Source organism: Microtus oregoni, unplaced genomic scaffold (genome assembly GCF_018167655.1).
Source record: "Microtus oregoni isolate MIOR12 unplaced genomic scaffold, Mior012 000003F_ref0000135, whole genome shotgun sequence".
Lineage (NCBI taxonomy): Eukaryota > Metazoa > Chordata > Mammalia > Rodentia > Cricetidae > Microtus > Microtus oregoni.
In genome coordinates, this window is record NW_024543062.1 from 26,872,701 (window position 1) to 26,898,975 (window position 26,275).

Genomic DNA, 26,275 nt, shown 5'->3' on the forward strand with positions numbered 1-26,275 from the left:
CCACCCATCCATCCATCCACCTATCATTCTCTCATCTACTCATCTATATTTATCTGTCTATCCATCATCAGTCCTTCTATCCACCAATCATGCATTTACCAGTTAATCCCTCCATCTTTCTACCCATCCATATTTATATCGATCCATTCAGCTCATCCATCCACCTCACCCACCCATTCTATTCATCCATCCATCCATCCATCCATCCATCAAGCCATCCATCAAGCCATCCATCCATCTGTCCCAAGGCAACCAACCATTCAGTTAACCCATCCAACTTGCTTCTTCTCTGTCTTTCAGGTTAAAGTGCCACAACAAATGTACCAAAGAAGCCCCTCCCTGTCATCTCCTGATCATCCACCGAGGAGGTAAGTATTTAACACTTGTTCCTCTGTGGGCTCAAGACTCAATGTATCCCAGAGAGCCCTCCCACCCAGCCTGATTCCAGGTACCTCCCGATCCCTAGCCCCTTGCCCACCCAGTTTCTTTCCTCCTTCCTGCCGTGTTCCCTCCCCATCCTGCACCCCTGTTGTCCCTATTTCTTGCTTTCCCACTGGTCCTTCTAAGGTTTTAGTGCCTACTGCCCCTGACTCTTTTTGCCCCTGGTCTTAATTTTTACTCCCTTTTTTCTTTCCACTCCATTGCTTTTCCTTCACACTCAAAAAAGAGTGCTGTCTAGGACCTTTCCATTGTGTGGCCCAGGCTCACTCAGTTGGTCTTGCAGAAGGGGCCTTGGGGAGGAATCTGGTGTAGCAGGCTTTTCTTTTGGACCAACCACCAGCTCCCAAATCATGACATGGAGACTCATTATTAGTTATGAATGCTTGGCCTTAGCTTCTCAGGCTCATTTCTTGCTGGCACGTATAACTTGATTTAACCTGTTTCTCTTCATCTGCGCTTTGCCACAGGGCTTTTTACCTTCTCACCTTCGGTATGTCCTACTCCATGTCTGTCTGGCTGATGGCTGCCTGGGTGGCCCTGGCTGTCTTTCTTTCTCACTCATTCTCTTCCTCCTCTCTCGCTGTCTCCTAGATTTTTCTCTGCCTGCCAGCCCCATCTGTGCCTCAACTGCCTAGCTTTTGGCTGTTCCAATTATTATTAGATCAATCAGCTGTCTTAGGCAGGCAAAGAAACACATCTTTACCCTGTTAAAGTAATATTCTGCAACAGAAACAAATATAACACATCTTTACGTAGTTTAATATTCCATGATAGTCCAGCTCAGGGCAGAGCCATTTTAGGCCTTTCTGTGTCCTGTGTTTTGGGGTCCTGGGAGCGGCTGGGCCAGCCTGACCAAGCCTTTCACAGTGTACAACCAGATCGACTCAGCCAGTAGGAAAAGCATTACACTCTGCCCTGGACTTGGTAGGCGATGATAACTCTTCCTAAAGTCTCACAGCCCAGCTTACAAAATAATTCCTTAATTCCTCGTTACTCCCAGCCCTCCTTGACCCCATCCCCCAGGCGATCTCTAAAGTCTGTGCTGTTGGATAAGCAGCTATTAGCCACGTCTGACTATTTAACTTGAGGCTAATGGGAGTGAACTGAAAGTTCCACTAGCCAGATCGCAGGGCTCAGGAGCCACATGTGGCTGTGGCAGTGGGTGGTGACACAGGGGGACAGCAATTTCATCCCTGCAGAGACCTCTCCTGATTACTGTCACTCCATCTTGTAAGATCGAAGCCTACTCCTCAGACGCTGGTCCGTGTAAATGGTCAGATGTTGCAGCCTAAAGAGCTCAGGCCGCCAGCTTCCAGCTGCCCTCCCTCTGTTCCTCTGGGGACAGATAATTAATAAGCATCTGTATTGTGGTTTTTACAATCTCTAAGTTATGGTCCCATCCTGGCTCCCCGATACTCCTTGTCATGTAGGCTATCCCAGACTAAATCACATGATGTGGACTTTCTTGCCTCCACTCCCACCCCAAAATGAAAGTCGGATATTTTTCTTTATTTGGGAATTTCTCTGAAGGATCGTGCTCTGATGCCCTCCCCCACCCTGTCATCCTGCCTGTGGTGGCCATCTAGGTCTCTTTTCCCTTGAGCAGGCTTGCTTCCTCTTCTCTCTCTCCCTCTCATTCTTGCTCTCTTTAATTTTTTTTTATTAATTCCTTGAGAATCTCATGCAATGTATTTTGAACATATTCACCTCTCCCAACTTCCTCCATCACCACCGTCTACACCCTCCCATCCTTCCCTAACCAGGTTTGAGATTTTGGGGGAGCACTGGAGCTTACCCTGACCTAAGGTCAATCTACCAGGGGTCACATCATTAAAGAAATGAAGCTTCTCCCTGGGCTTTCAAGAGTTGTCCTTCCCTTTTGGGCCTGATCGTGTTGTCTCTCTTCAATGCTTACTCAAGACTTGATCATGGCTCCCCTGGTTGCAGGCCACCCTCTCCCGGTAAAGCTTGTCCCTACAAGGTAATCCTATGCCTGCCATTTCCTTTCCTAAGGCAATGCACCTGCACGCCGCTGTTCTGTGTAACTAAAGTGAATGTGACACGGATATTCCCTGCCTCTCCTCTCTGCATCCCACACCTTAGTAGCCCTCGCATTTTGAAACCTGAGTTCACACAGCTTCTGAGCCCCTGTCTGAGGTCAGCTTCACAGGGGAATTCGCCTCCCACCAAATCCTGCTCCTTAGTGGGGGCTCTGGAGGCTAACTCCACAGGAAGGTAAGACCCAGACTGCTGGGAGGCAAGCCTGGTATTTGGAGAGGGTCTCCCTTCTCTCACCTGCCTTCAAGGCCACGCTCCCTGGACTCCAGGGGGCTTGTGCCTTACAAGTAAATCAAAGAGAAACTTTCCTGAAGAAGTCCACTGGCTTCCTGCATCCCCCCCCCCCCCCCAATCTCCCTGTTGTTGGGAAGTTGAAAATAGAGTCCGTTTCCATGGTAATGGCAGCTCAGGCTAAGCAGAGAAATTAAATCCCTGGGTCAGTGCAAAGCTTGAATTCCTCAACCTCCCACCCCCACCCTACACCTCCAACAAAAACACAACTAACAAGGAAAGGTGGTAGGCAGGCAAATCTGAACTTGAGCAGCTCACTGGCACTGCACACTGTGTTCCCTGTGAGTGACAGAAATAACAAGAGGCAGGCTCTTCAGGATGGAGCTCTGTCCCCACCAGGAAGCAGTTAGTTAGTGTCTTGCTTGTGTATCCAGCTTTGGCTCTGGGATAATACCCAGGGGAGAGGCTGCAGGAGCTGAGCCGTCATTGCAGGGATCCGTAGTTATTTGGGACACATGCGGTCCAATGTGTGACAGTTTTCTTAGTCCCGGCAAACCCCATACATAATAGAAGAAATCCTAACGAACGATTAGAGGCATAGGGACAGGTGTCCATCATGGCTTGTGTGCTAATTGTAGGTCCCATGGAGTCAGGGGTCTCTTGTGTCCTAGCTGGAGTTCAAGGCAGTGTGTCACAGTGACAGTGTGGGAAAGCAAACAAAAAGATGGCAGCTCCCTATGTCTGTTGTCAAAAACCACGTGTAAGGGAATAAATAATTCAAAAAAAGAAATATTTGAAAAAGCATGTATCGATGCTGGGGAGATGGTTCAGTTGGTAAATTGATTCCTGCCATGCAAGTATTAGGACCTAAGTTTAGATCCCCAGAAGTCATGTCAAAATGCCGGAATGGCAGGACACTCCTGGGACCCCAGTGTTGGGGGTGGCAGCCTAGACAGGCTGATTCCTGAAGCTCATTGGCCAGCTAGCCTAGTCCAACCTATGAGCTTCAGGTTGAGTGGGAGACCCCATCGCAAAAAAGAAGGGCAGAACGAGACCAAGGGTAGACCTGCTGCCAACCTCAGGTCACCACACTCACACCCACGCACACACCCACGTGACACATCTACACTGACAAGTGCATGTGTTAGTACGTGCGTGTACACGTACACACACACACACACACTGCAGATAATACAGAGAGTGCAAAACCACACCACGGAGGGTCACCCAGAACATTTGTCATGGTGGTGCAAGGCTGTCGTTTCCAGCGTCGCCGGTATGTTCTAAATTGGGATGTGAGCTGGGTCTCCTGACATGACGAAAGTTGATGTGGTTCTTAGACTCTCTTTGCTGTTTTTACCCCTATGGACCCAGCAAGGTTAGTGCGAACGGAGTCGGTCCCCTGTGACATCAACAACCCTGTCCGGAAGCCAGCACGATACTCAGATCTACACATAAGCCAGACGCTCCCCAAAACCAACAAAATCAACAAGGTAAGGTGTGGCTTTTACGGGGTGAGCATGGGGGGGGGGAGCAGATAGCAGTGACAGGGCCAGATGGCAGCTGGGAAGGAGGAGGGGATTGAACAGGGGCATGACACTCACACCCATGGTTCTGGGTGGTTCGTGTGCAGGGCAGATGGGAAGCATCCCGTGATCAGTTGAAAGAGCTACTCAGGGCAGAATGCACAGTATAGAGTTAGGCCCGTGGGAATGAGAACGGATGCCTTGAGGGGACAGAGCCCTGGGATGGTAAGAAGCAACCAAAAAGGGTTTCTGTGGTCCTTCAACCCCTGGCTACTCTGCCTGGGATGCCTTCCCCATCTGCCAGAGTAGCAGTGCACATGTGGTGGGCTTTCTAAACATCTGTTGAACTAAGGGATGATGATCTTCTGGCAGGGGCTTGGATGGATGGGTGGATATCATTGGGGGCTCTGAGTAAGAGCGGATGGCAGCAGGCTGCCATCTGTACATCTTCCTTTCTGGCGTGATCACTCCATGTTGGCTTTGGTCTATTGATGGTCTGTGCTGAAATCGTCCCAGGGACAATTCCAGCCCCACAGTACAAGCCAAGTTCTCATATGCCAAGAGGTGGTTTTCTCAGGCCCCACAAAGCCCTCGTGTATTATATCAAAGATGGATAAAGCGTGGTGCCGACTCAGATGTGGGAGGGCACAGATCTGTGTGCAAATGGCAGAGGAGCATCTTGGTGACTGCTGACCTCCTCCCTGGCAAAGTGTGGCCTTGCTTCCCTGCTCTGTCTGTTGAGAAGACCCCTTTCCCCAATCACTCTCCCTCCAATAGCCAGAGTGGGTCTCGGTGAACTTGACTCACTGACTGGTTTTCTGTTGGTTTCTGGAAGGAAATCTAATTTGTTTTTACTTATATACATATTTGCTTTAATTTTCATGAGTGTGTGGATATGCGGGTGTGTGCATGATTTTGCGTATTTGTGGGCACTGTGCGAGGGTGCATGCGTGTGATAACTATGCATGTGGAGGTTCGAGGCTGGTGTCAAGAGCTTCCTTGATGGCTCTTGTACCTTATTCCTGAAGAAGGACTTCTTAGTCAAAAGCAGAACTTGACGATGGGGCTACTATTGCAAGCCAGTTTGCTCTGGGGATTCCCGTCTTTGTCCTTTAAGGATGGGGTTCTAGGCAGGCTTCACTGCTAACTCAGCACTTACATGGGTTCTGGGGATCCAGACTCTGGTCCCCTTGCTCATACAGCAAGCAGTTGAACCCCTGAGTCATTCCCCTGCTGGTCACAAATTTGAGATCCTCCTGCCTCAGCCTCTTAGGTGCTGGGATTGCAGGTGTGTGTCATCACATCCAGTTCGTCACATGGTTTAGAGCGGTGTCATTTGGCCCCACCCTTCGTGTCTGACCTCCCACGGTCCCTTCCAAAGCCCTGTCTGCTTTCGCTTTCCCTGCAGCTACTGGCTATCATTTTTTATTGCTAGTTCTCGGGGTCACTTTCTGGCTCCTTGTTATACCATCCTAGCATTTGGAAGAGCCTGTGTTCTGGGGTAAGGGCAAACTGGCAGCCGCCTTGTGGTCTGTGAAAACGTAGACAAGTGATTTAAATCTCTCCGACCTAAAGTTTTCCTCTGTATAAAATGGACATGTTTCAGCTGTCTACTGCTTTACAGCAAAGCACCCCCAAATGAGCAGTATATAATAACCACACTTGTATTGTGCTTGTGGTCTTCAGGCTAGGGGCTAGGAATTAGGACAGAGCTCCATGGGGGAGTATGACGTTTTACCTTTGTGTTAACAATATCCAGAGACTCTATCGGGGAAACCCCCATAACTGGTGGCTAGTCGCATCTAGACTAGGCTGCGTTCAGCCCACTGCTTGCTTTTGTGTGACTCAAACCATGCCCACTCTGTCCATTGCTACCTTTACGCTGGGTGATAGCAAAGTTGATGAGCCACAAGAAGGCTACGTGGCTGAAAAGCCTGCGATAATTACCGTCAAATGCTTCTTTACTCTCCTGTCTGGTTCGTGGGTTGGGAGGAGTCAAAGTCAGTGCCTGGCAGAGAAGTCAGGCAGGGTGACTGCCTGCAGCCTCGGCTTCCCCTGATAGATCCACTCCACGGCCCCTGTGCTTCTCTTCCATGACGGCTCATGAGACCATGGCAGTGTTGTTCCCACAGTTCTTCACTAAGGGGGCAACTGCACGCAGGACTTGAAGTTAGGCAAGGGAGATGCCAGTTGTCACTGGGAAGGGGTTTGAGGTCCCTGCTTTATGAGGCTCACAGTGCCTATTAAGAACACCAGCTTTGGTGGGGATCTGTCCCTGAGGCAGCGGCAGATAATCACCATTCGAAGATGTTTTGTGAGGTTCCTGGTGCCTAGCAGATATCCAGAGAACAGGAAGGAGCGTTGTCTTTGATCTCGGAGCATTGCACAAAGTGTCAAATCCAGGACCATTTACTTTGGTTGCTTCTGGAAGTCTCAGGGCTGGTCTCAGTGGATAAGAACTTGGCTAGTGTGTGCAAGGCTCTGGCTGCCATGTGCTGAGAGGAGAGAGGGAAAGAGGGAAGGAAGGCTGGAAGGAACGAGGAGAGGCAGGACAGTGTCCTGCTCTTCCAGAAGTGACTGTGCATAGCTTAGGACCCATCAGTGACATCATCAGGGGCCAGGAGCTCAAAGCCACTCCGAGACCTTTCTGTCTGGCTTAGCCAGTGCTGGAGCCTCTTGATGTCAGATGGGACAAAAACATGGGTCAGATGGATGAGCCAGAGTGACACTGTTGTGCTTGTCTGCCTGCAGGGACACCCAGGAAGGGACAGAAATTGGCCTCGACCCAGATAGCAGTTTTGCCACGGAGGTGGACAGGCGCTCTCATCGGGCTGGGCTATTTTTTTTGCCTTGTTCTTGTCTCACTGGCTTCATGCAGATTCTTGTCGTCAGGCAAGATATGGTTTAGGGACAGATTTCTCAGCCAGTTTGCTCTGAACAGTTCCTGCTCTTATATTAGTCTGTCCTCCTCTTTGGCCCAGTCCATCCAGGTTCATAGAGGCCCTGCTTCCTCACCTGACAGGTTGGCAGAAGGTGGATTTAAGGAGTCAGAAAGCTTGGGTTTGTAGCACAGCTCCTTAAGTTGCTGTGCTGTTGTGATCAGGCCGGTTCAAAGTGCATTTGTCTTACTTTTCCCCTCTGTGAAATGGTCAAGGTGATAGGAGGGGTGGTTGAGAGGATTGGATATGTCATATGTATAAAGGATTTGGTCCAGCACTAAGTGCTCAGGGATGAGAGAGAGGGGCAGAAGGAAAGAGAGTAGAGGGGGGAGGACCAGGGAGGAGGAGGAAAGAGAGTGAGAAGAGGGGGAGGAAGAGGGGGAGGAGGTGGGGAGAGAAAGGGAGAAACAAAGTAATGGAATGAGAAGAGGAGGAGAGGGAGAAGGGAGGAGGAGGGAAAGGTAGAGGAAGAAGAAAAGGAGTAGAAAGATGAGGGGGAAATGGGAGTGAGAAAGGAATAAATGATGAGAAGGAGCTAGAGGAAAGAGAAGAGGAAGTGGTGGAAGAAAGAGAGAATGGAGGAGATGGAGAGGGGTGGGAGAGATAAAGACAGGATATGGAGAGAGGCCGGACAATCAAAATCAATAGCGTCTGCCAGCTCCTTCAGGGAGCAGCCTCCAGCCCTAGACTCCTATGTCAGGGCATCCAAACAACCATCTGTGGTGACAGCAGAGGCCATGGCTTTTCCCGCTGTGAGCATGGGGTTGGAAGATCCTGAACGCTGCCCTGCCCAGCTGCAGGTGCAAAGAACAGAGCCCCACCTACCCAGCTCCACAAAATGAGATGCTGTAAGAATAGCCAAGAGGCAAGGAGGTACCAACAGGTCGCTGTCAAGGGGCTCAGCTCTCTGGAAGTAGACCTGGAGGGTGGCCTCAAGTCAGGTGGGTCCCCTGACCCCAGTGACACCAGTTCTTTGCTTTTCAAGTTTTATTTTTTAATTGTGTGGGGGTGGGTATGTGCGCATTAAGTGCGGGTACCCAAGGAAGCCAGAAGAAGGCGCTGGATTCCCTGGAGCTGGAGCTTCAACTGTCATGAATCTTATGACATAGGGGCTAGGATCTGAACTGGGGTCCCCTGGAAGAGCAGTGTGCACACTTTACCACATCTCTCTAGCCCTAGACACTGTCATTGTAAAGATAATATGAAAAGGCAAAGTAGCTAGAATAACCAAAAATGTTTATATATAAATATTATATATACATATAAACAAAATGTAAACAATAAATTCTATTCAATTTCAAAACTGAGTAAATAGCTACAGAAATCAAAACCAAAAGGACATCCAGAGGGCAAGCAGGCTCAGGAGAAGACACTCACTATGAGCCAACACTACAAACCGTTGTCACATGCCTGTCACAATAAGAAATGACAGCATACTAAGTACTGGCTAGGCCACAGAGGAAGTCGCTCACTGCGGAGTATGGATATAAAACGGTGCCACCACTCTAGAGAACCACGTATGTGCCCACAACCTCTTTTTGAATATGTATAGTAGCTTTATCCTCCCCCCACACAGAGTAACCGTGACCAGGAAGCAACTTAGGTATCCCTCACCAGACAAAAACGGACCAATTGTGGTAAATCTGTGCAGTAGGCTATAACTCAGCTCTGCTAGAGCCGTCATTTTAGTAAAGCTGCCTTCTCAAGCTCTGAAGAAGGACACATGCCTCTTCCAGCTTCTGGTGGCTTCTGCAGCCCTGGACTGCTGGTGACATCACCCCAGTCTCTGCATCTGTCTTCGTACGCTCTTCTTTTTATGCATCTCCCCTTTTCCTGCCTCTCAGGAGCATATTCATCTTCAGAGTCAGGACTCAGTCCCATCTTTGGCTTTGTTACATCTTCAATGGCCAACCCTTGTTCTAACTGGGATTGGATTCTAACCTTCTGGGTGACGTGTCTTGTGGAAGGTCACATTCAACCCACTGACCTGTTTGCTTAAGTTCATCCAACAAGGGCATTTGGCACGTGCCCTTAAGGACTCCATCTTTGCCCTTCCCTTGAAGCTGGTCTGAGAGCAAGACAGACGATGCAGGTCCCAGCTGCATGCCGGGGGAGATGCTGAAGGCTCACACCCACGCTCTCTGGAGCTGTCAGGCTGTTGATTCTTTAATAAACACTTGGGAGGAGACCTGTCAGAGCAGGGACAGTTCTCTGGGCACCTCGGCATGGGGCTCCTCGGCATGGAGCCCCTCCAGATCAAAGAGGCACAGAGGGCTTGGCTAGCACCTCTGTGGATGTCATTATGCCACAGCAGCCTTGCCTGCCTGGCGTTCAAGCAGCAAACAGGACTGCTAGTCCAGAAACTCCCCTCTGCATAGGGGTGCAGCCTTGTAAACTGGCTTGCTCAGGTGTTTTGTCTGTGTGCCTGTGCATGTGTTGGCCTACACATGCACCTGTGGATGTGTTGGCCTACGCACGCACCTGTGGAGGTCACAGGTTGTCTGTGTGCGTGTACACGTGTTGACCTATGCATGCACCCATGGAAGTCACAGGTTGACCTCAAGGGTCTTCAAGTGACTTTGTATCTTATTTATTTGTTATTTATTTATTGGACAGGGTCTCTTACTGAACTAGGCTAGGCTCTCGAAGACTCCAACAATTGCAGAAGGGGCAGCCATGGCTGAGGAAGCTGGCTTGGGGAGCCCCTTCCTGTCCAGCTCACCCCGTCTGCTGTGTCTCTGCTCCCCCACCTGTCCCTGACCCCTGCCCTGTTTTTCTTTCCACAGGACCACATCCCTGTCCCTTACCAGCCAGACTCCAGCAGCAACCCCTCATCTACGACGTCCTCCACTCCCTCCTCACCAGCACCCCCTCTCCCTCCCAGCGCCACGCCGCCTTCTCCCTTGCACCCTTCCCCACAGTGCACAAGACAGAAAAAGAACTTCAACCTGCCAGGTACCTCTATGCTGGGGTGACAGTGGATACCACGGGGGGTGGGGACGAGATGAGGGAGGGCATTGGGTCACTGCCAAAGTCAACCAACATGGGACCAGTGATAAAAGAGAGTCAAGGAGGTGCTTACTATACACGGAGCAATTGTCCTGTAATATCCACATTTCCGCTTTAGAGGAAATGTGAAATAAGACATCAGGGACTCTTAGAGATGTGTCTTTTGTTTAGCAACAAAGCTGATGTCTTTACCTAGCTAAGTCACAAGTTAGAGTGGGCAGTTATCTGGTGAGAATAATTGGTTGAGATTGGTGGCAGTTGCTGTACTGAGGCTCCCATAGGCACACGCCTGAGCAGGGTCACTTCACAAGTCCCAGCCAGGTGCCAGACATGGCTCAGAATGAACAGTGTTGAGGTCCTGGATTCCCTGCCCTCACTGTGTGATCTGATTCTGTCACCTCGGTCTGCAGGAGAATGAACTGCTTGTGAGACATTGTTAACTCTCATCTTCCTTGTCATTGAACCCGAGAAGGGGTCTTTCTTTCTCCGTCTTCAAGTGGACCATACCTAAGAGTCTTGCTGCCTCCGCCAGTGCCCAACCAAGTCTATACGTAGGTCTCAGGATGGCTGTGCCAGCCAGGTCCCCATCGTTATGCTTCCTGGGCAAGGGTTGTCTGTTGAAGGAGCTGCGGGCTGCGTTCCTGCCTCCTGGCTCCTGGCCGTCTGGCTAGCTTATGTCCCAAAATAACGACACACAAACTGTATTCATATAAACACTGCTTGGCCTATTTCTATTAATGTGTGTAGCACCACGAGGTGGTGACTCACCAGGGAGATTCTAGCTTACGTCCATCCTGGGTCGGAGCTTCATTGCGTCTGCCCCAGAGAGGAGAGCTATTGAATCTGAGCTCACTTCCTCTTCCTCCCAGAATTCTGTTCTGTTTACTCCACCCACCTAAAGGCTGGCCTATCAAATGGGCCAAGGCAGATTTCTTTATTAGCCAATGACCTTCCTAAATCAAGGGGGCTCAGTGGGAAAGACTCCCGCTGTAGGAGCACAAGGACCTAAGTTCAGTTCCCAGAATTCATGTTTCTTTTGCTGTTGTCGTTTTGTTTTTTAAAAAGCCTGGTCTAGTGAAACATGCATAGAGACCCAGTATTGGGGAACTGAAGGCAGATGGGTCTTGTTGAGATCTACGTAAAGTGACAAGTTCTATCTCATAAAATATGGTAGATGAAATCTGAGGGATGGCAACCTGAGGATGACTTCTTGGCTTCACCAAGCATGTAAACTAATGCTTGGATGTAACTGTATGGCTAGAATTGATTAATCTAGAACATTCAGGGGTGTCCGAAAGGGGCTGTGAGGTTAACAGCCAACTTAACTTGCCTGGTGACCTCAGAGCACATGGGGGTGCTAGCAAACCAAGTGTGACATGTGCTGACTGGGTGCTGGTGACATTTGGCCCACTGGACTGACCACTGTTTCCCATCCTTTCCTGAGCCTTCCTGATCTGTGGAAAAACCCAGTCTAGGTCAGCAGGGAGTGGCTCTGAGCACGGATGAATCTGATTTCAGACCCCAGTTTTGGTTTGAGTGGCTTTGATGCCCCCATGGCAAGTGGCATGAAGAGACTTCTGGGTGGAACCTCCAGATATCTTTCTTTCTTTGGAACTATCCTAGCACACAACACAGAACACACACACACTTATGTACTTACATGCACACACACACACACTCACATGTACATACATAGTCATGCACTTACACACATGCTCACACACAAATACACATGCTCACACACATACACTCACGCACTTACATACATGCTCATATACACATACTCATGCACTTGCACACATGCTCACACACACATACTCATGCACTTACACACATGCTCATATACACATACTCATGCACTTGCACACATACTCATGCACTTACACACATGCTCATATACACATACTCATGCACTTGCACACATACTCATGCACTTACACACATGCTCACACACATACTCATGCACTTGCACACATACTCATGCACTTACACACATGCTCACACACATACTCATGCACTTACACACATGCTCACACACATACTCATGCACTTACACACATGCACACACACATACTCATGCACTAACACACATGCACACACATACACACATGCACACACACATACTCATGCACTTACACACATGCTCATATACACATACTCATGCACTTACACACATGCACACACACATACTCATGCACTTACACACATGCTCATATACACATACTCATGCACTTACATGCTCATATACACATACTCATGCACTTACACACATGCACACACACACACTCATGCACTTACACACATGCACACACACATACTCATGCACTTACATACATTCTCACACACATACACACATACTCATGCACTTACACACATGCTCATATACACATACTCATGCACTTACACACATGCACACACACACATACTCATGCACTTACACACATGCTCATACATACATACTCATGCACTTACACACATGCTCATACATACATACACACACACATGCAATCCACTCCAGGAAACAAAAGATTCTGGTGTCTTAAAATTAAAGAAACAGAGTAGAGCCGGCCTTCGGTGGCCACAGCGAGAGCTCTTTTTTTAGTTTCCTCTGTATATACAATGGATGGTGGATAGTCACCCATTCCACTCTAGTATCCCCATCTTTTCCCTCTGAGTCATTTCTTCCCATCTTGTCCTCTAGTGCTTACATCAGCCAAGAAAATGGCATCCCCTCCTCCAGCTAACACCCACAGGCAGCGGGTTCTCAAGAAAAGAGGGGCCTCATGGGCACCTGCTCTGTCTGTGGGGGAAAGTTGAGGTCCAGTCTTGTGCAAGTGTCCACTGCTGCTGTGTGTTCATGGTTGCCATGGCAACATCATAGCCGGATGGCAACATATCATCAAGCTCTTCTCCACCCTCTCTCTGGCTTTTTAGTGCTTTCTGCCCTTTCTTCTATGTTGTTCTATGGTGTGTGTGTTATATGTGATGTATGTGTGGTATATGTGAGTGTGGTGTTTGTGTACATGTGTGATGTATATAGGGTATGTGTGGTGTGTGTAATAGTGTATATTGTGTGTGTGGTTTATTTGTATGTGCACATGTGTGGTGTGTGTGCATGTGTTTGTGAGTATGTGGTATGTGTTCATGTGTGTGTGGTGTGTGTGCATGAGTGTGTAGCATATGTGCATGTGTGTGTGGTAAGTATTGTTTATGTGTAGTGTATTTGCATAGGTACATGGTACATGGGTGTATGGTGTCTGTGCACATGTGTATGTGTGTGTGTGTGTGTACACATGGCACAGGTTATATGGACGTCCCACACTCACCAGTGTTTTATTGTCAGCACGTTGGCCAGATCTGAGTCTCTGTAGTAACCATGACATCACCCTCTAAGGGCCAGTAGGATTTCTAAGTTTCCACTTGGTCTCGGGCAATACCTCCTCTCTTCTGAACCCTGCGCCACTCTGCTATGTGATCATGGGGATTTATTTATTAACTTGTTCACTCTCTATCCCCTCCAACCACACACCAACACCTTAAGAACAGGAAACCTGATTGAATGCCAATACCTGTAGGATAGCACGATGTTCGTTGAATGCATAAAGGAATGGATTAATGCCTCAAATCCTAAACATTTCCCAGGACTCTAGTGTTCCTTCTTCAGATTGTCTTCTTGACCTTCAGAGGGCATCAAGGAATACCCATTGAGCATCTTCTGTGAGCCAGATGCTTAACATAGGACCAGGAACACAGCCTGACATGGCTCTGTAGTATTAGAGTTTTACTGCCCTGTGACAAATGACCCCAAACTCAACTGCTTCAAACAGCGCAAAGGCGTGTAATATTCCTGAGGTTAGAAGCCCAGAGCAGGTTTGGAAAGGGAGGAAGCTCCCTGTGATCCCAGGTTTCCCCAGAAGATATGGCGAAGAAGCCGTTTTCTTGCTTTCCCCAGCTCCAGGGTTTATTTATAACTTCTTCATTATTCTACCTGGGCCTCTATCATCCCCTGTGTGCGGGCTGCTAGAGCCATCAGAGAGGAAGGAGCCTCAGTCAAGGAAATGCCTTCCTGGGATCCAGCTGTAGGGCATTTTCTCAATTAGTGATCAATGCGGGAGGGCCCAGCCCATGGGATGGAGCCACCCACCATTGATAGAAGATATTCCAGACCAGGAAACAGGCTAAGCCAAAAGCTTCCACTCTGAGTCTTCAATAAAAAGCAGTGATTTAGTCAATCCTCAGCAAGTTCCCTGCCTATGTGTGTGAGACCTTGGGGCTCCTGTGGCTCTGGGATTTACTTTCTGTCTGGAAGGAGCTTGTTAATCCACTTTAGCCTCAAGGGGAGTGTTTCATTTGCACCCCCAACAAACAGTTTAGCACTTGAAGCAATCTGGCTGTCTCTTGGTTCTAAATCATTCTTGGCTGTTGGTTAACAGAGCCGGGAGTTCATTCTTCAGCACTTGCTAATACATTCATCCCACAGATCCAGGGTTCCTGGAGTCTCATGAATATCACAGTTCAAGGCTGCTCATGTCCTTGTGTATCGGGGACCAGCCTCGACAAAAATATCTCTTGCCAGGTGAGGGGCATGGGAATTTAGAAATATAAGTAAAGAAATGCATAAAAAATAATAAGAGAGAAACTGTAAAATAGTGCCGAGAGGGCATTCCAGTGATTACTGAAAATCACCTGTGGTTATTTTTCTGGAGCTTTTATACCTAATGTAACTGGAGGGAGATGGAGTGGAGAGAAGGTGACAAAAGGTTTTATTAACATGATACAAAGGACAACTCAGTCAATTGCTCTAACACTCTGATGTTGTAGGAAGGCCACTTGTTGGTTCCTGGCTGCTCAGCCCTGAAATAATCACACAGAAACTGTATTAATTAAATCACTGCTTGGCCCATTAGCTCTAGCTTCTTATTGGCTAACAATTATATCTTAATTTAACCCATCTCCATTAATCTGTGTATCACCACATGGCTGTGGCTTACCAGGTAAAGTTCAGTCTGGCATCTGTCTCTGGCAGGAGCTGCATGGCTTCTCTTTGACTCCAACACCTTTCTCCCAGCATTCAGTTTAGTTTTCCCTGCCTACCTAAGTTCTGCCCTATCAACAGGCCAAGGCAGTTTCTTTATTCACCAATGGTATTCACAGCACACAGAGGGGACTCCCATATCACTCTGAAACATCAAATCATTAGCATTCTGTTGTCTAGGTAGTAAAGCTGCTATAGATCACATATCCTGAAAGCCACCTCTCCCCAGGTGACCTCATCCTCCCACAGGCTAAACCATCTCTAGGTGACGTGCTGCAGTGAGCACTGGCTGAAAGCTGTATAAATAGTTCTCATGTATTGCTTAGGGACTCATCACCAGGGAAATGTATACACATGTGTGGAAGCTACCTGCGTATTCCACAAGTGTGGAGGGAAGGAAGAACCAAGGCCCAAGCTGCCCCACTCAGGATCCACTGTACCCTTCTGTGGAGTGATGGTCCCAGAATCATCTCCCTGTGACTAGGATTGTCCACATTTTGTCTGTAAACACTGAGACATGGAATGGTTTGCTTGGATTTTACAAGGGATATAAACAGAGCAAATTCTCAATGCTACTGGGTCAGTTTCTGGACTCCAGGCTCAGACTTGGGTCCTCACAGGGAAGAGTCAAGGGACAGTTAGCTATCCCTATCTCTGAAGGCACTCAAGTTGCTTCTGTACCAGATTCTTCAGCAGCTTGAATGTAACCCCATCTCTGCTAACCACTGTGCTTACTGCAAGGATGGGAATATAAAGTGACCTGTTCACGTCCTGTGCACTGTACCGCAAAGGACCAGGTGACAAATTAGAAACCTTGACCTTTGGTGTGTGGGCCAGAGGTAGAGTAAATTGTCGAGAGAATCGGCAAGTGAGATTCAGGGATAATCTTTTGAATAATTATTCTTGTTAAACTTAGAGATGAATCCATGATTATGGCAAGTGAGGAAAGGCCTTGCTTTCTGAAAGAGCAAAAGAGAAGGGAGAAAGATGATGTTTACATCCTAACCAACAAGCCTGCATCTGCTGTGACCAAAGGATTGTGGCAGCTGGGATTATAGTGCAGATTCTGAGGGGCACAGAGTGTCCTGGATTATGCCAAATTCAATCCCATAAGGAGCAGGCAAGAAGGCCAACAGGAAGTGATGTCAGAACAAAACAGACTGAGGAGAACTGTTGGGGAGCCAAGAAGTACTAGATTGGACTCTCTGCTGACCATGCTTGCTTGAGAAGATAAACCACCTGCCCAAAGGGCTTGGGTTGGAGTCTCCAGGAAGCCCAAACCATATGCCTTGTTCATGCCTCTTTAAGACTCATTCCACTGCTCCAGCCTCCAGACTATAGAGCAATGGTTCTGAACCTTCCCAACGCTGTGAACATTTAGTTAGTTCTTCATGTTGTGGTCACCCCCTCAACCATAAAATTATTTTGTTGCTACTTCATAACTCTAATTTTGCTACTGTCATAAATTGTAGTGTAAATATCTGATATGTGGGGTATCTGATTTTGCCCCCAAAGGAGTTGCAACCCACGGGTAGCAACAGGAATCTCTGCTGTTGCTGAGGGATTTGTCTCTGCTAAGGGATCTATCTCTGCTAAGGGATCTGTCTCTGCTAAGGGATCTATTTCTACTGAGGGATCTGTCTCTGCTGAGGGATCTGCTTCTGCTGTTAAGGGATCTGTCTCTGCTGTTAAGGGATCTGTCTCTGCTGAGGGATCTGTCTCTGCTGAGGGATCTGTTAGCGCTGCTGGGAGTTGCTGTGTTTATTGCTACTTTATTACAGTGCAAAGAAAATAATTAGATGCAAAATTTGATGCCAAAAATTTGCCTAAAGGATCTGTAAAGGCAAAGATGACTTTGGATTATGGCTTCCTGGTGGTGGTGGTGGTGGTTCTGGTGGTGGTGGTGGTGGTGGTGTGTATGTCACTGTGCCTCTGGGAGGGCGTGGCCTGATTTTAGGGAGTGTGAGATGTCAAATGGTTTGGGACTCACATCTTCCTACTTCCTTAAAATCAGGGTGTCTGCTGTAGCATGGACACTCTGGGGGTGGACAGAGAATGACTCTGCCCTGATAATAGGAATGGGACCGGGTACCCGAAAAGACGGCACTTGGGCGGTACTCATGCGCTGTTCTCTGTCTTTTGCAAGCTTCCCACTACTACAAATATAAGCAGCAGTTCATCTTCCCAGGTGAGTGTCCTGGGGACCGGCCCTCTGAGGAGCAGGGATTGCTGGGGCTGGTGGAGAGAGGTCAAGAGCAGAGAGGAGACTAGTGGGGTCTCCACACTCCAGGATAACATCTGGACATGGAAGAGGAGAAGGTAAGGGTGGGAGATCCCAAGGGACCCAAGGGACCCAAGGATATACCTAGCACGGTGGAAGCCTAGAGGGTCAGCAAGTCAAAGGACCTGAGCAGGACTGAGGTGTGAACTGAGTAGTCTCCTTGATCCAAAGGGGTGTGAGGAGTGAGGAGGATTCAGGGATGGGCAGCGGATGCTCAGGTATCCTGTCTAGTTACCTTGGCAGTGAGGATGTGTGTGCAGCATCTCTAGAATGCTGGTCCATCTCAGTGGGTGAGGCAGGGGAAAAGGAAACTGGCCAACACTGGAATCCATAACACAGACTAGGGTTGCTGGCTGCTGTGCCTCTGGGGCAGGTGAGGGTCATGGGTTCCATGTTTGATCTCTGTATATCTGTTCTCTGCCTCTCAGATGTGGTGCCTGTACCAGAGACGCCCACCCGGGCGCCCCAAGTCATCCTGCATCCTGTCACCTCCAATACGATGTAAGTGACTTCCTCCCTTGCCCCAAGCTTCAGTACCTTCAGCCTTCTTGGTTCCACAGAAAGACACGGGGCATGACTCAGTAGAGAGAAGAGGGCTGGCACCCCAAGCCGAGAGAGCAGTGATAAGAGGCAACCTTAGCCCCCACAAGCCAGCTCTTCCTGTGGCTCTGGTCCTCCATGGCAACCACAGATTCTGGAGGTCACACCATTACCTCCCGGCATCCTCCTCATGATTCCAGACAGCTGTTGCAGGAATAGTTAGACTTTAGCTTATACCATGGTCTCCCTTTTTAAAAAGTGTCCTTTAAGGTGAGCCTGGTGGCACCTGCCTGTCATTCAAGATGCTTGGGAGGTCAAGTTCAAAGCCAATGTGAGCAACTTAATAAGGCCCAGTATCAGAATATCAAAATCTAAACATCTAAAAAAAGGTTCTAGATTCAATCCCTGATCCTAGGGGATGGTGGTGGGGAGATAGGGTGATGGGGGATGGTGATGGGGGATGGTGGTGGGGAGATAGGGTGGTGGGGGATGGTGGTGGGGAGATAGGGTGGTGGGGAGATAGGGTGGTGGGGAGATAGGGTGGTGGGGGATGGTGATGGGGGATGGTGGGGAGATAGGGTGGTGGGGAGATAGGGTGGTGGGGAGATAGGGTGGTGGGGAGATAGGGTGGTGGGGAGATAGGGTGGTGGGGAGATAGGGTGGTGGGGAGATAGGGTGGTGGGGAGATAGGGTGGTGGGGGATGGTGGTGGGGAGATAGGGTGGTGGGGAGATAGGGTGGTGGGGAGATAGGGTGGTGGGGGATGGTGGTGGGGAGATAGGGTGGTGGGGAGATAGATAGGGTGGTGGGGAGATAGGGTGGTGGGGAGATAGGGTGGTGGGGAGATAGGGTGGTGGGGGATGGTGATGGGGGATGGTGGTGGGGAGATAGGGTGGTGGGGAGATAGGGTGGTGGGGAGATAGGGTGGTGGGGAGATAGGGTGGTGGGGAGATAGGGTGGTGGGGGATGGTGGTGGGAAGATAGGGTGGTGGGGAGATAGGGTGGTGGGGTGTAGTAATATGGGGCGGCGGGGCTGCGTCCCTAACACCCCAGCCGCCTGCTCGGCTAGCTTATGCCCCGAAATAACAACACACAAACTGTATTCATTTAATCACTGCTTGGCCCTTTAGCTCTAGCACTTACAGGCTAATTCTCACGTCCCGATCAACCCATCTCTAATAATCTGTGAGAACCGGTCTTACCGGGAAGATTCTAGCCTAGTCCATCCTGGGTCGGAGCTTCATGCCGGGAGCGGGGCATGGCGTCTCTCTCAGGCGTCTGCTCCCTAGAGGAGAGCTGTCAAGTCTCTGACCTCACTTCCTCTTCCTCCCAGCATTTTGATCTGTTTACTCCACCTACCTATGTCCTAACCAATAAAATGGGCCAGGGCAGTTCCTTTATTAGCCAATGACCTTCCTCCATCAGTGGGGAGATAGGGTGGTGGGGAGATAGGGCGACAGAAAGAAAAAAAAAGATAAAGGAAATATACAGTTTTCACCTGTATATATTTCACAAAATAGACAGTTTGTTGGGATCAACAAACTCTAGCCTGTCAGACAAACCCCATCTGTCACTTGTTTTTACAAGTAAAGTTTTATTGAAACACCGCCATGCTCGTGTACTGACAGGGTCTTGACTGACCACCTTCTCAGTACCGCTGGAGGGTGGAGAGGCTGTATGGAAGCATATGGCTCCCCAAAGTAAAAAAAAAAAAAAAAAAAAAATTGAGTCTCTGGCCCCTTGCAGAAAGTGCCTGCTAGCCTCTGTTGTTTATACCAACGTGAAATGAGCAGTAGCTAATTTGGGAGTATTTAGGATATTCTGTGAACAAGGAAGGGAAACTTGCCCTTTGGAATTTCATGCTGCTAGAATGTTCTAGCAGTTTTCTCTTCCCATTCATGTATTTGTGATTCAGGACAAAGGCAGTTACAATCCTTTGTTACTGCCCTGTTTCATCTTTAGCGCAGTGACACTGATTTCCCGTGAGATGCTGGGCTCTTCATAGGCAGTGTCTTCCTGGCTATAGAATGTCATACCTATGTGGAATTCAGATCTCCCTGCGGTAAACAAGGTGGCTGCAAATGTCTTGGTGCACATATCCCCCGAATGACCTATTGCTTAGACAAGCAGGAAGTCACCCTCCTTCCCTTTTGTGCCTGTGCGCAGAGTCAGTCATGCTGAGATGTGCCGCGGTTCACAATTCTCATTTCTGCCTGCTGGCTTTTCCTTCTCGCTTCCCTAATGGCTCCATCCCACTTGACCCGCATCAGGACTCTGTGAAGCACCGACATGGTCGGTGCGTCTCCAAAATCAAAGGAGCAGTGTCTTGCCGGCAGGCACTTTGCTGACCTAGATCTCTGGGTCAGTTCTCTGCTGCTCACAACCCGCTGCCTGCTTTGTACAAGATGAACTCCAAGTTATTAGCGATAGTTGGAGTTGCCGTGGCGGCGCAGGGAGCTGCTTATGATCTGTTTAAATGTGCGAGGAGTAATGGACAGGACGGCTGCAGCGGGAAGCCTTGAATAGCCTGGCAGCTGGAATCCCACCTTCAAACAGAAAGGAGTGGGCTGCCCTAGGGTGATTAGGAGAGGAGAGGGACTCCTGTATTGTCCTGTTTTTCTCACCATCCCCACAGACTCATCCCACTTCCTAAGGCTACACCATAAATAATGTAGCTCACAGTGACTCTTCCCCCGTTAGCTCAGTCTGCAGGGCCCTCAGCTCCCTGAGATCTGAGATAGGGAGACTCCTCCCACAATAGGGTGGGGAAGGGAGTGGCTAAAGTTCCATCAGAGAAATATAAAGAGGACACTGTTTTCCTGGCAATGACTTTGTGCTAGGTGTTCTGAGTTTTGTGTGCAATCTGTGGCCAAGCGGCTCTCTTTCCACTGCTCTCCCTAGACATACATCCATAAGTGTCAAAATCGTCTCCAAACACCCCTGTAAACACTTAGTGTACTCCACATCCCCATTACAGAACTACGCATTTGATAGTGTCCTCACACTGTTAATACACAGTCAGTTAGAGCATCCCTACTGCCCTTCTAGTGTGTCCACGCAGCTCGAGACCTGCCCTTTCACACATCCCGTCATCACTTGCATTGCCCACACAGACCCATTTCTCCCCAGCACCCATGCTTAGAATACAGCTGCAGCATTTGAGCTTTGCACACGTGACACACACTCACGCCCATGTGTTCCCACCCAGCAATGCTCTTGGTTTCCTTCCATGTATGCTGGTGCCATGAGACTGGCCAAGCTAAACTCCAACACCATTGTCTGTCGCTCCTCTATTGCTGGAAAGAGACACCATGGCCAAGGCAACTCGTATCAAAGAAAGCGTTTAATCGGGTGGTTTCCTTAGAGTTTCAGAGGGTTAACTGGTTATCGTCAGGGTGGGAAGCATGGCAGGCAGAATGCTGGGAAAGCAGTTGGGAATTATGTAGTAGTTGTGCATTCTGATCCACAGGCAGGGGTGGGGGAGACTGGGCTCAGTATGGGTCTTTGAACTCTCAAAGCCCATCCTTAGGGACACACTTCCTCCAACAAGGCCACACCTCCCAATCCTTTCAAATGGGACCACTATCTAGCAATTCAGCATTCAGATATTTGAGCCCATGGGGGTCACTCTCATTTAGACCAGGATAACCATGAACTTCCAGATGCGCCCAGTGTGTTGGTCTTTCTTCTGGGAATCCCCCCAACACTCCATCTGTTCAGTTCACTGGTGGCTGCTGGCCCTTGTTGCTTTTAGCCCCCTCTCCTCCATTTACAGTAAGCTCTTTAGGTCATACAAAGACTTCCCTTCATGCCAGGAGCCTCCTTTTAAAGACATGCCTGGTACAGAATTCTAGATGAGTAGGTGGATGAATTAAAAATGAGTAAATGAACAGACAAATGCATTGTTATTGAATATCCTTGTAAGGATGGCTCAGCAGCTAAGAGCACTTACCAACCTCCTGCAGGGGACCTGAGTTCGGTCCCCAGTACCAGCATCGGGTAGTGTGCTAGCCCTATGTTTGTTGCTGTGATGAACACCGTGACTAAAATCACTTTGTAGAAGGAAGAGTTCCCATCAGCTTTCAGCTCTCAGGTCACACACTGTCCCTGAGGGAGTCAGGGCAGGAACTCGAGGCAGGGACCTGGAAGCAGGTCATGGAGTCCGGTCATGGAGGGGTGCTGCTTACTGCCTTGCTCTCTATGGCTTGCTCTATTTCCTCTCTTAAACAACTCTGGACCATCTCTGCCTAGGGGAGGCACCACCCACAGTGGTCTGGGCTCTCCCATATCAATCATCAATCATAAAAATGTCCCACAGACTTGCTAGCATGTCGATCTAATGGAAGTGTTTCTCAGCTGAGGTTCCTCTTCCCAGATAACTCTAGCTTGGGTCAAGTTTTAGAAACGCAATAACCATCACGGGTGGCTCATAACCCTGCGTGACTCCAGTCTCCAGAGCCTCAGTTACCCTCTGGCTTTGGTAGGTAACACAAGCATGAACACACACACACACACACACACACACACACACACACACACACACCCTCACACAGACACAGCATTAAAAATAAAACTAAATCTTCTTTTTAAAGACCCTTATAGGAGAAGTTTAGAAGTGTGGTTTATTCTTTCCCAGTGCACATTAGACCTCGGAGGAGTTGCTCATCTGTGATGTTTTTGCCCACCCGAAAAGAGGCTGCTGTACTGGTTGAAGCTGAAGGCATAAAGGAAAGCGAGTCCTGAGCAAACCGGGAGAATTTCTTTTAAAATAACGGTCTTGGGAGCTCTTTCTGTACTCCCGGCTGTGCAGTTTCAGACTGAAGCGTTGGGGTGACACCTGAGCTGAAGGTTTCATGACCAAGGCTTCTCACTTCAGACTCCTGAGCATGGCTCACCTTAAATCCAGAGTTGTAAGGGTCACGGGTGTTTTTCCCCCCTCTGATTTACAGCTTGGAAGGAAATCCATTACTTCAGATTGAAGTGGAACCAACCTCGGAGGTGAGAATTGGAGACTGGAGAGGTGGCTTTGGCTCGAGGTTGGCAAAACTGCCTGGTGCCGTCAATGACGCAGAGGGACAGGGTAGGGAGGTGGGGCCCCGGGGCAGTTTGATGGATGTTCTCACTCTAGACAGTTAAGAAGCTGCGGCTCCTCCAGGCGCTGCGCCTAATGGGCCGTTCGCAGAGACAGTTGGATAGAAATTGGTCTGTGATTTGCATTTTTAGGTAAAAAAAATTAGCTCAGGACTGGGGGAAAGTGGAAGGGGATGTGCCCCACTACCTTTGAGATAACTTACACTAGCAGGTGGGAGTCCCGAGGATGATGGGTTGGCAGCGCAGTGAGGAGGTTCTGGGCTTCCTTCCATCTGTGCTAAGGGAGTAAAGAAATGTCCTGAGGAACAGCCATTGGGTCTGATTTCTTGGCCCTACTGTGTGCCCTGAGCTAAAAAGGCCAGAGGCAGGGCTCTGGGAAAGAGCCCCACGTCCCATTCCGAGACAGGAGCAGTCTCCTAGAACTGAGCCTGAGAGCTGACATTCCATCTCGATTCCCCTCAGTGCCGTGGACAGCCAGCTCATAAACACAGGGTTCAGTGAAGAAGTCCCTTTCTGGGGTCATCTCACTAGGGTCTCTAGGGCTTCCCATGGGGTCTGGCATCTGCTCTTCCCCCATGTTAGTTGAGACACCCCCGAGCCTAGATCTCCCCAACCCCTATGCATTCTCCCTTGATTGGTCACCACTGACCTCATGAGTCCCGTAGTTAAAACATAGGTCTGACTGCTGGCCTGCTGATGTTTTAAGTCAGTAGATCTAGGTGGATGGGGCCCTGGAATCTGCATTTTCTCCAGCATGCCAACATATGTTTGATGTAGGAGGTGGCAGAACCTCAGAACTCATCTTCTAGTAAAACTTTCTGCCACTGCCTGGAGAAAATTCTTATCTAACTTCCACTTTAAAGGGAGATAAGGAAAGCTCAGAGAGGTGGACCAATTTTCCCAGGGTTGCACAGGTCAGAGGCCATCTCACTGGGTCTGAGTGTTTAGCACATGGTCTCAGCCGTCTGCTTTGGGCTCTCCCAGCCTCCTGGTCTTAAAAGGGCCAAGTCTGCCAATCTCCGAATCGATTGTGAATTTCGAGGAGGCTGATAGGCAGCCCATGGTGATGGCTGTCCCCTGTCACATGAAGAGACACACAGCACATCCATCTTCTAGCCTGCTGTTCCTCTCGTACACATACTGTCAAGCAATTCAAAACCAGCATGGTAGAACAGGAACGACACTGGATAGCAGGGATCCAGAAACCTGAATCTAAGCTGTCCCTCTGCTTGGCTGTGATCCAGGGTGAGGGAGTGAAGACCTCCCAGGGTGACCAATTTGCCCAGGGTTGACAGGTGTCCTCAGACATGTCACTTTTCAGTGTGAAAACTGATACTTTTCAATGTAAAAAGTCCATTCAGACTAGAACAGCTGGTCCCATTGGCATTTTTCCTATCTCAGCACAAGGCCATTGGACCATCTTGGCTCCGCTTTAAGTCCTTTGTGGTTTGACTCGAATTAAAAGATACCTGGGAAACAGTTGTGTCTACATATGGAAATATGGAGCATGTCCCAACCTCCACAGCACGCTGCTACCCAGCAGGCCCCTAGGGAGGGTGGAGCTGGGGTGGCCATAGCTTTGACCTCTCTCCTCTCTGGCCGCAGAATGAAGAGGGCCACGATGAGGCAGAGGAGTCTGAGGATGATTTTGAGGAGATGAACCTGTCCCTCCTCTCAGCCCGGAGCTTCCCACGCAAGGCCAGCCAGACCAGCATCTTCCTTCAGGAGTGGGACATCCCCTTTGAGCAGCTAGAGATTGGCGAGCTCATCGGGAAGGGTCGCTTTGGGCAAGTGTACCACGGACGCTGGCACGGTGAGGTGGCCATCCGGTTGATTGATATCGAGAGGGACAATGAGGACCAGCTCAAGGCCTTCAAGCGGGAAGTGATGGCCTACAGGCAGACGAGGCACGAGAATGTGGTGCTCTTCATGGGAGCCTGCATGAGCCCGCCCCACTTGGCCATCATCACCAGGTCAGTCCCGTCGGCTCTCACGGGGGCTTCTCAGGGCTTTATCAGTGTCTGGAAAGATGTACGGCACTGGGAACCAGAAAAGCGACTTCTGTCTCTGCTCTGCATCGGTGGCTCTTCGACTCTTGTCTCTCCATATGTAATATGAGTGTCTTGCTTTACACAGAGGTCAGCCAGCATGTGTCATAGGCCCAGGGAGGTATGTGAATCAGCCTCGCAGGCTGCAGTTTCTGCCTTAGCAAGACGGTTCTGCCGCCGTCACACAAAAACATCAATATGTAGATGGATTTGCATGGCAACGCTGCAATAAGACTTGTAGAAACCCAAGTGGCAGGCCAGATCTGCCCCATAGTTTGGTCTGAGATGCTGGAGACCATGACTGTGGCTCTCGATGGTTCACAGAATGTTTGTGGAGCCATTGCCGCCGCTGTTCTGAGTGTCCAAGCTTTAAAAATCTCACCGTGAGCTAGTCACCTCACGTGAAAGGTGTCAGAGAAGGGCAGCGGCTCAGCAGAGGTGGTGTCTGTTTGTTCTGTTTCCCAGGCCTTGGCAGCAGGAGAATTATCAGGTCGTCGTTGATTATGCAAATGGTAGGAACGACTGGGGCTCCTGTATCAAATGGCAAGTGCCTGCAAAGCCTGGGGATGGTGGTAGAGGCCTCTGCCTCTCCTTAAACCAGTGTAAACATGGGGGCTCTCGTGTCTCCCCAAGACAGAAGTGCTTCTCAAGCCATCCTTTTGGGGAGCAGGCTACAAACTCTTGGTAGAGTAAAGGACCAACTCTGGAGCTCAGTGCCTTCCCTCTGTGCTGGGGATAGTTCTGGATTGAGTCCTGTTCTGTGGCCTGACTCAGCTGGCAGCAATGAAGGATCTGGTCGGGGGAGGGGGAACCCCTATCTTTACCTGTCTGCTAATCGGTAGGTACCCTGACAGCCGGGGTATCTCAATTCTGCTTCACACGACTTCCGGGACTTCCCCATGTGGCCTCTGTACAGCAAGGGGTCAAAGGTTAAATGCACAGGTGTTTTGCATGCCTCCACTGGGTGACTTCCATTAGCTAGAGCATCTCCTGCGGTCAACTGGATTCAAGTTAGGGAGAAAGACTTGGTCTCTGAATGGCAGCCTCTGCAGGGAGAGGGCCATAAATAGCTGTTTT

At 49.4% G+C, this 26,275-nt stretch overlaps 1 protein-coding gene across 2 annotated transcripts in view; it reads left to right on the forward strand.

The window, feature by feature from the left end:
• Ksr2 (kinase suppressor of ras 2) overlaps window positions 1-26,275 on the forward strand; it is a 357,526-nt gene that overhangs the window by 265,267 nt on the left and 65,984 nt on the right. The window contains exons 8-14 of one of the 2 annotated variants that reach the window (XM_041648056.1): window positions 301-368; window positions 4,099-4,223; window positions 9,982-10,150; window positions 17,386-17,427; window positions 17,949-18,021; window positions 23,009-23,057; window positions 24,756-25,123. In XM_041648056.1, the coding sequence (XP_041503990.1) occupies window positions 301-368; window positions 4,099-4,223; window positions 9,982-10,150; window positions 17,386-17,427; window positions 17,949-18,021; window positions 23,009-23,057; window positions 24,756-25,123 (894 nt within the window). The remainder of the gene's footprint in view (window positions 1-300; window positions 369-4,098; window positions 4,224-9,981; window positions 10,151-17,385; window positions 17,428-17,948; window positions 18,022-23,008; window positions 23,058-24,755; window positions 25,124-26,275) is intronic. The other variant, XM_041648057.1, reaches the window with a different exon arrangement.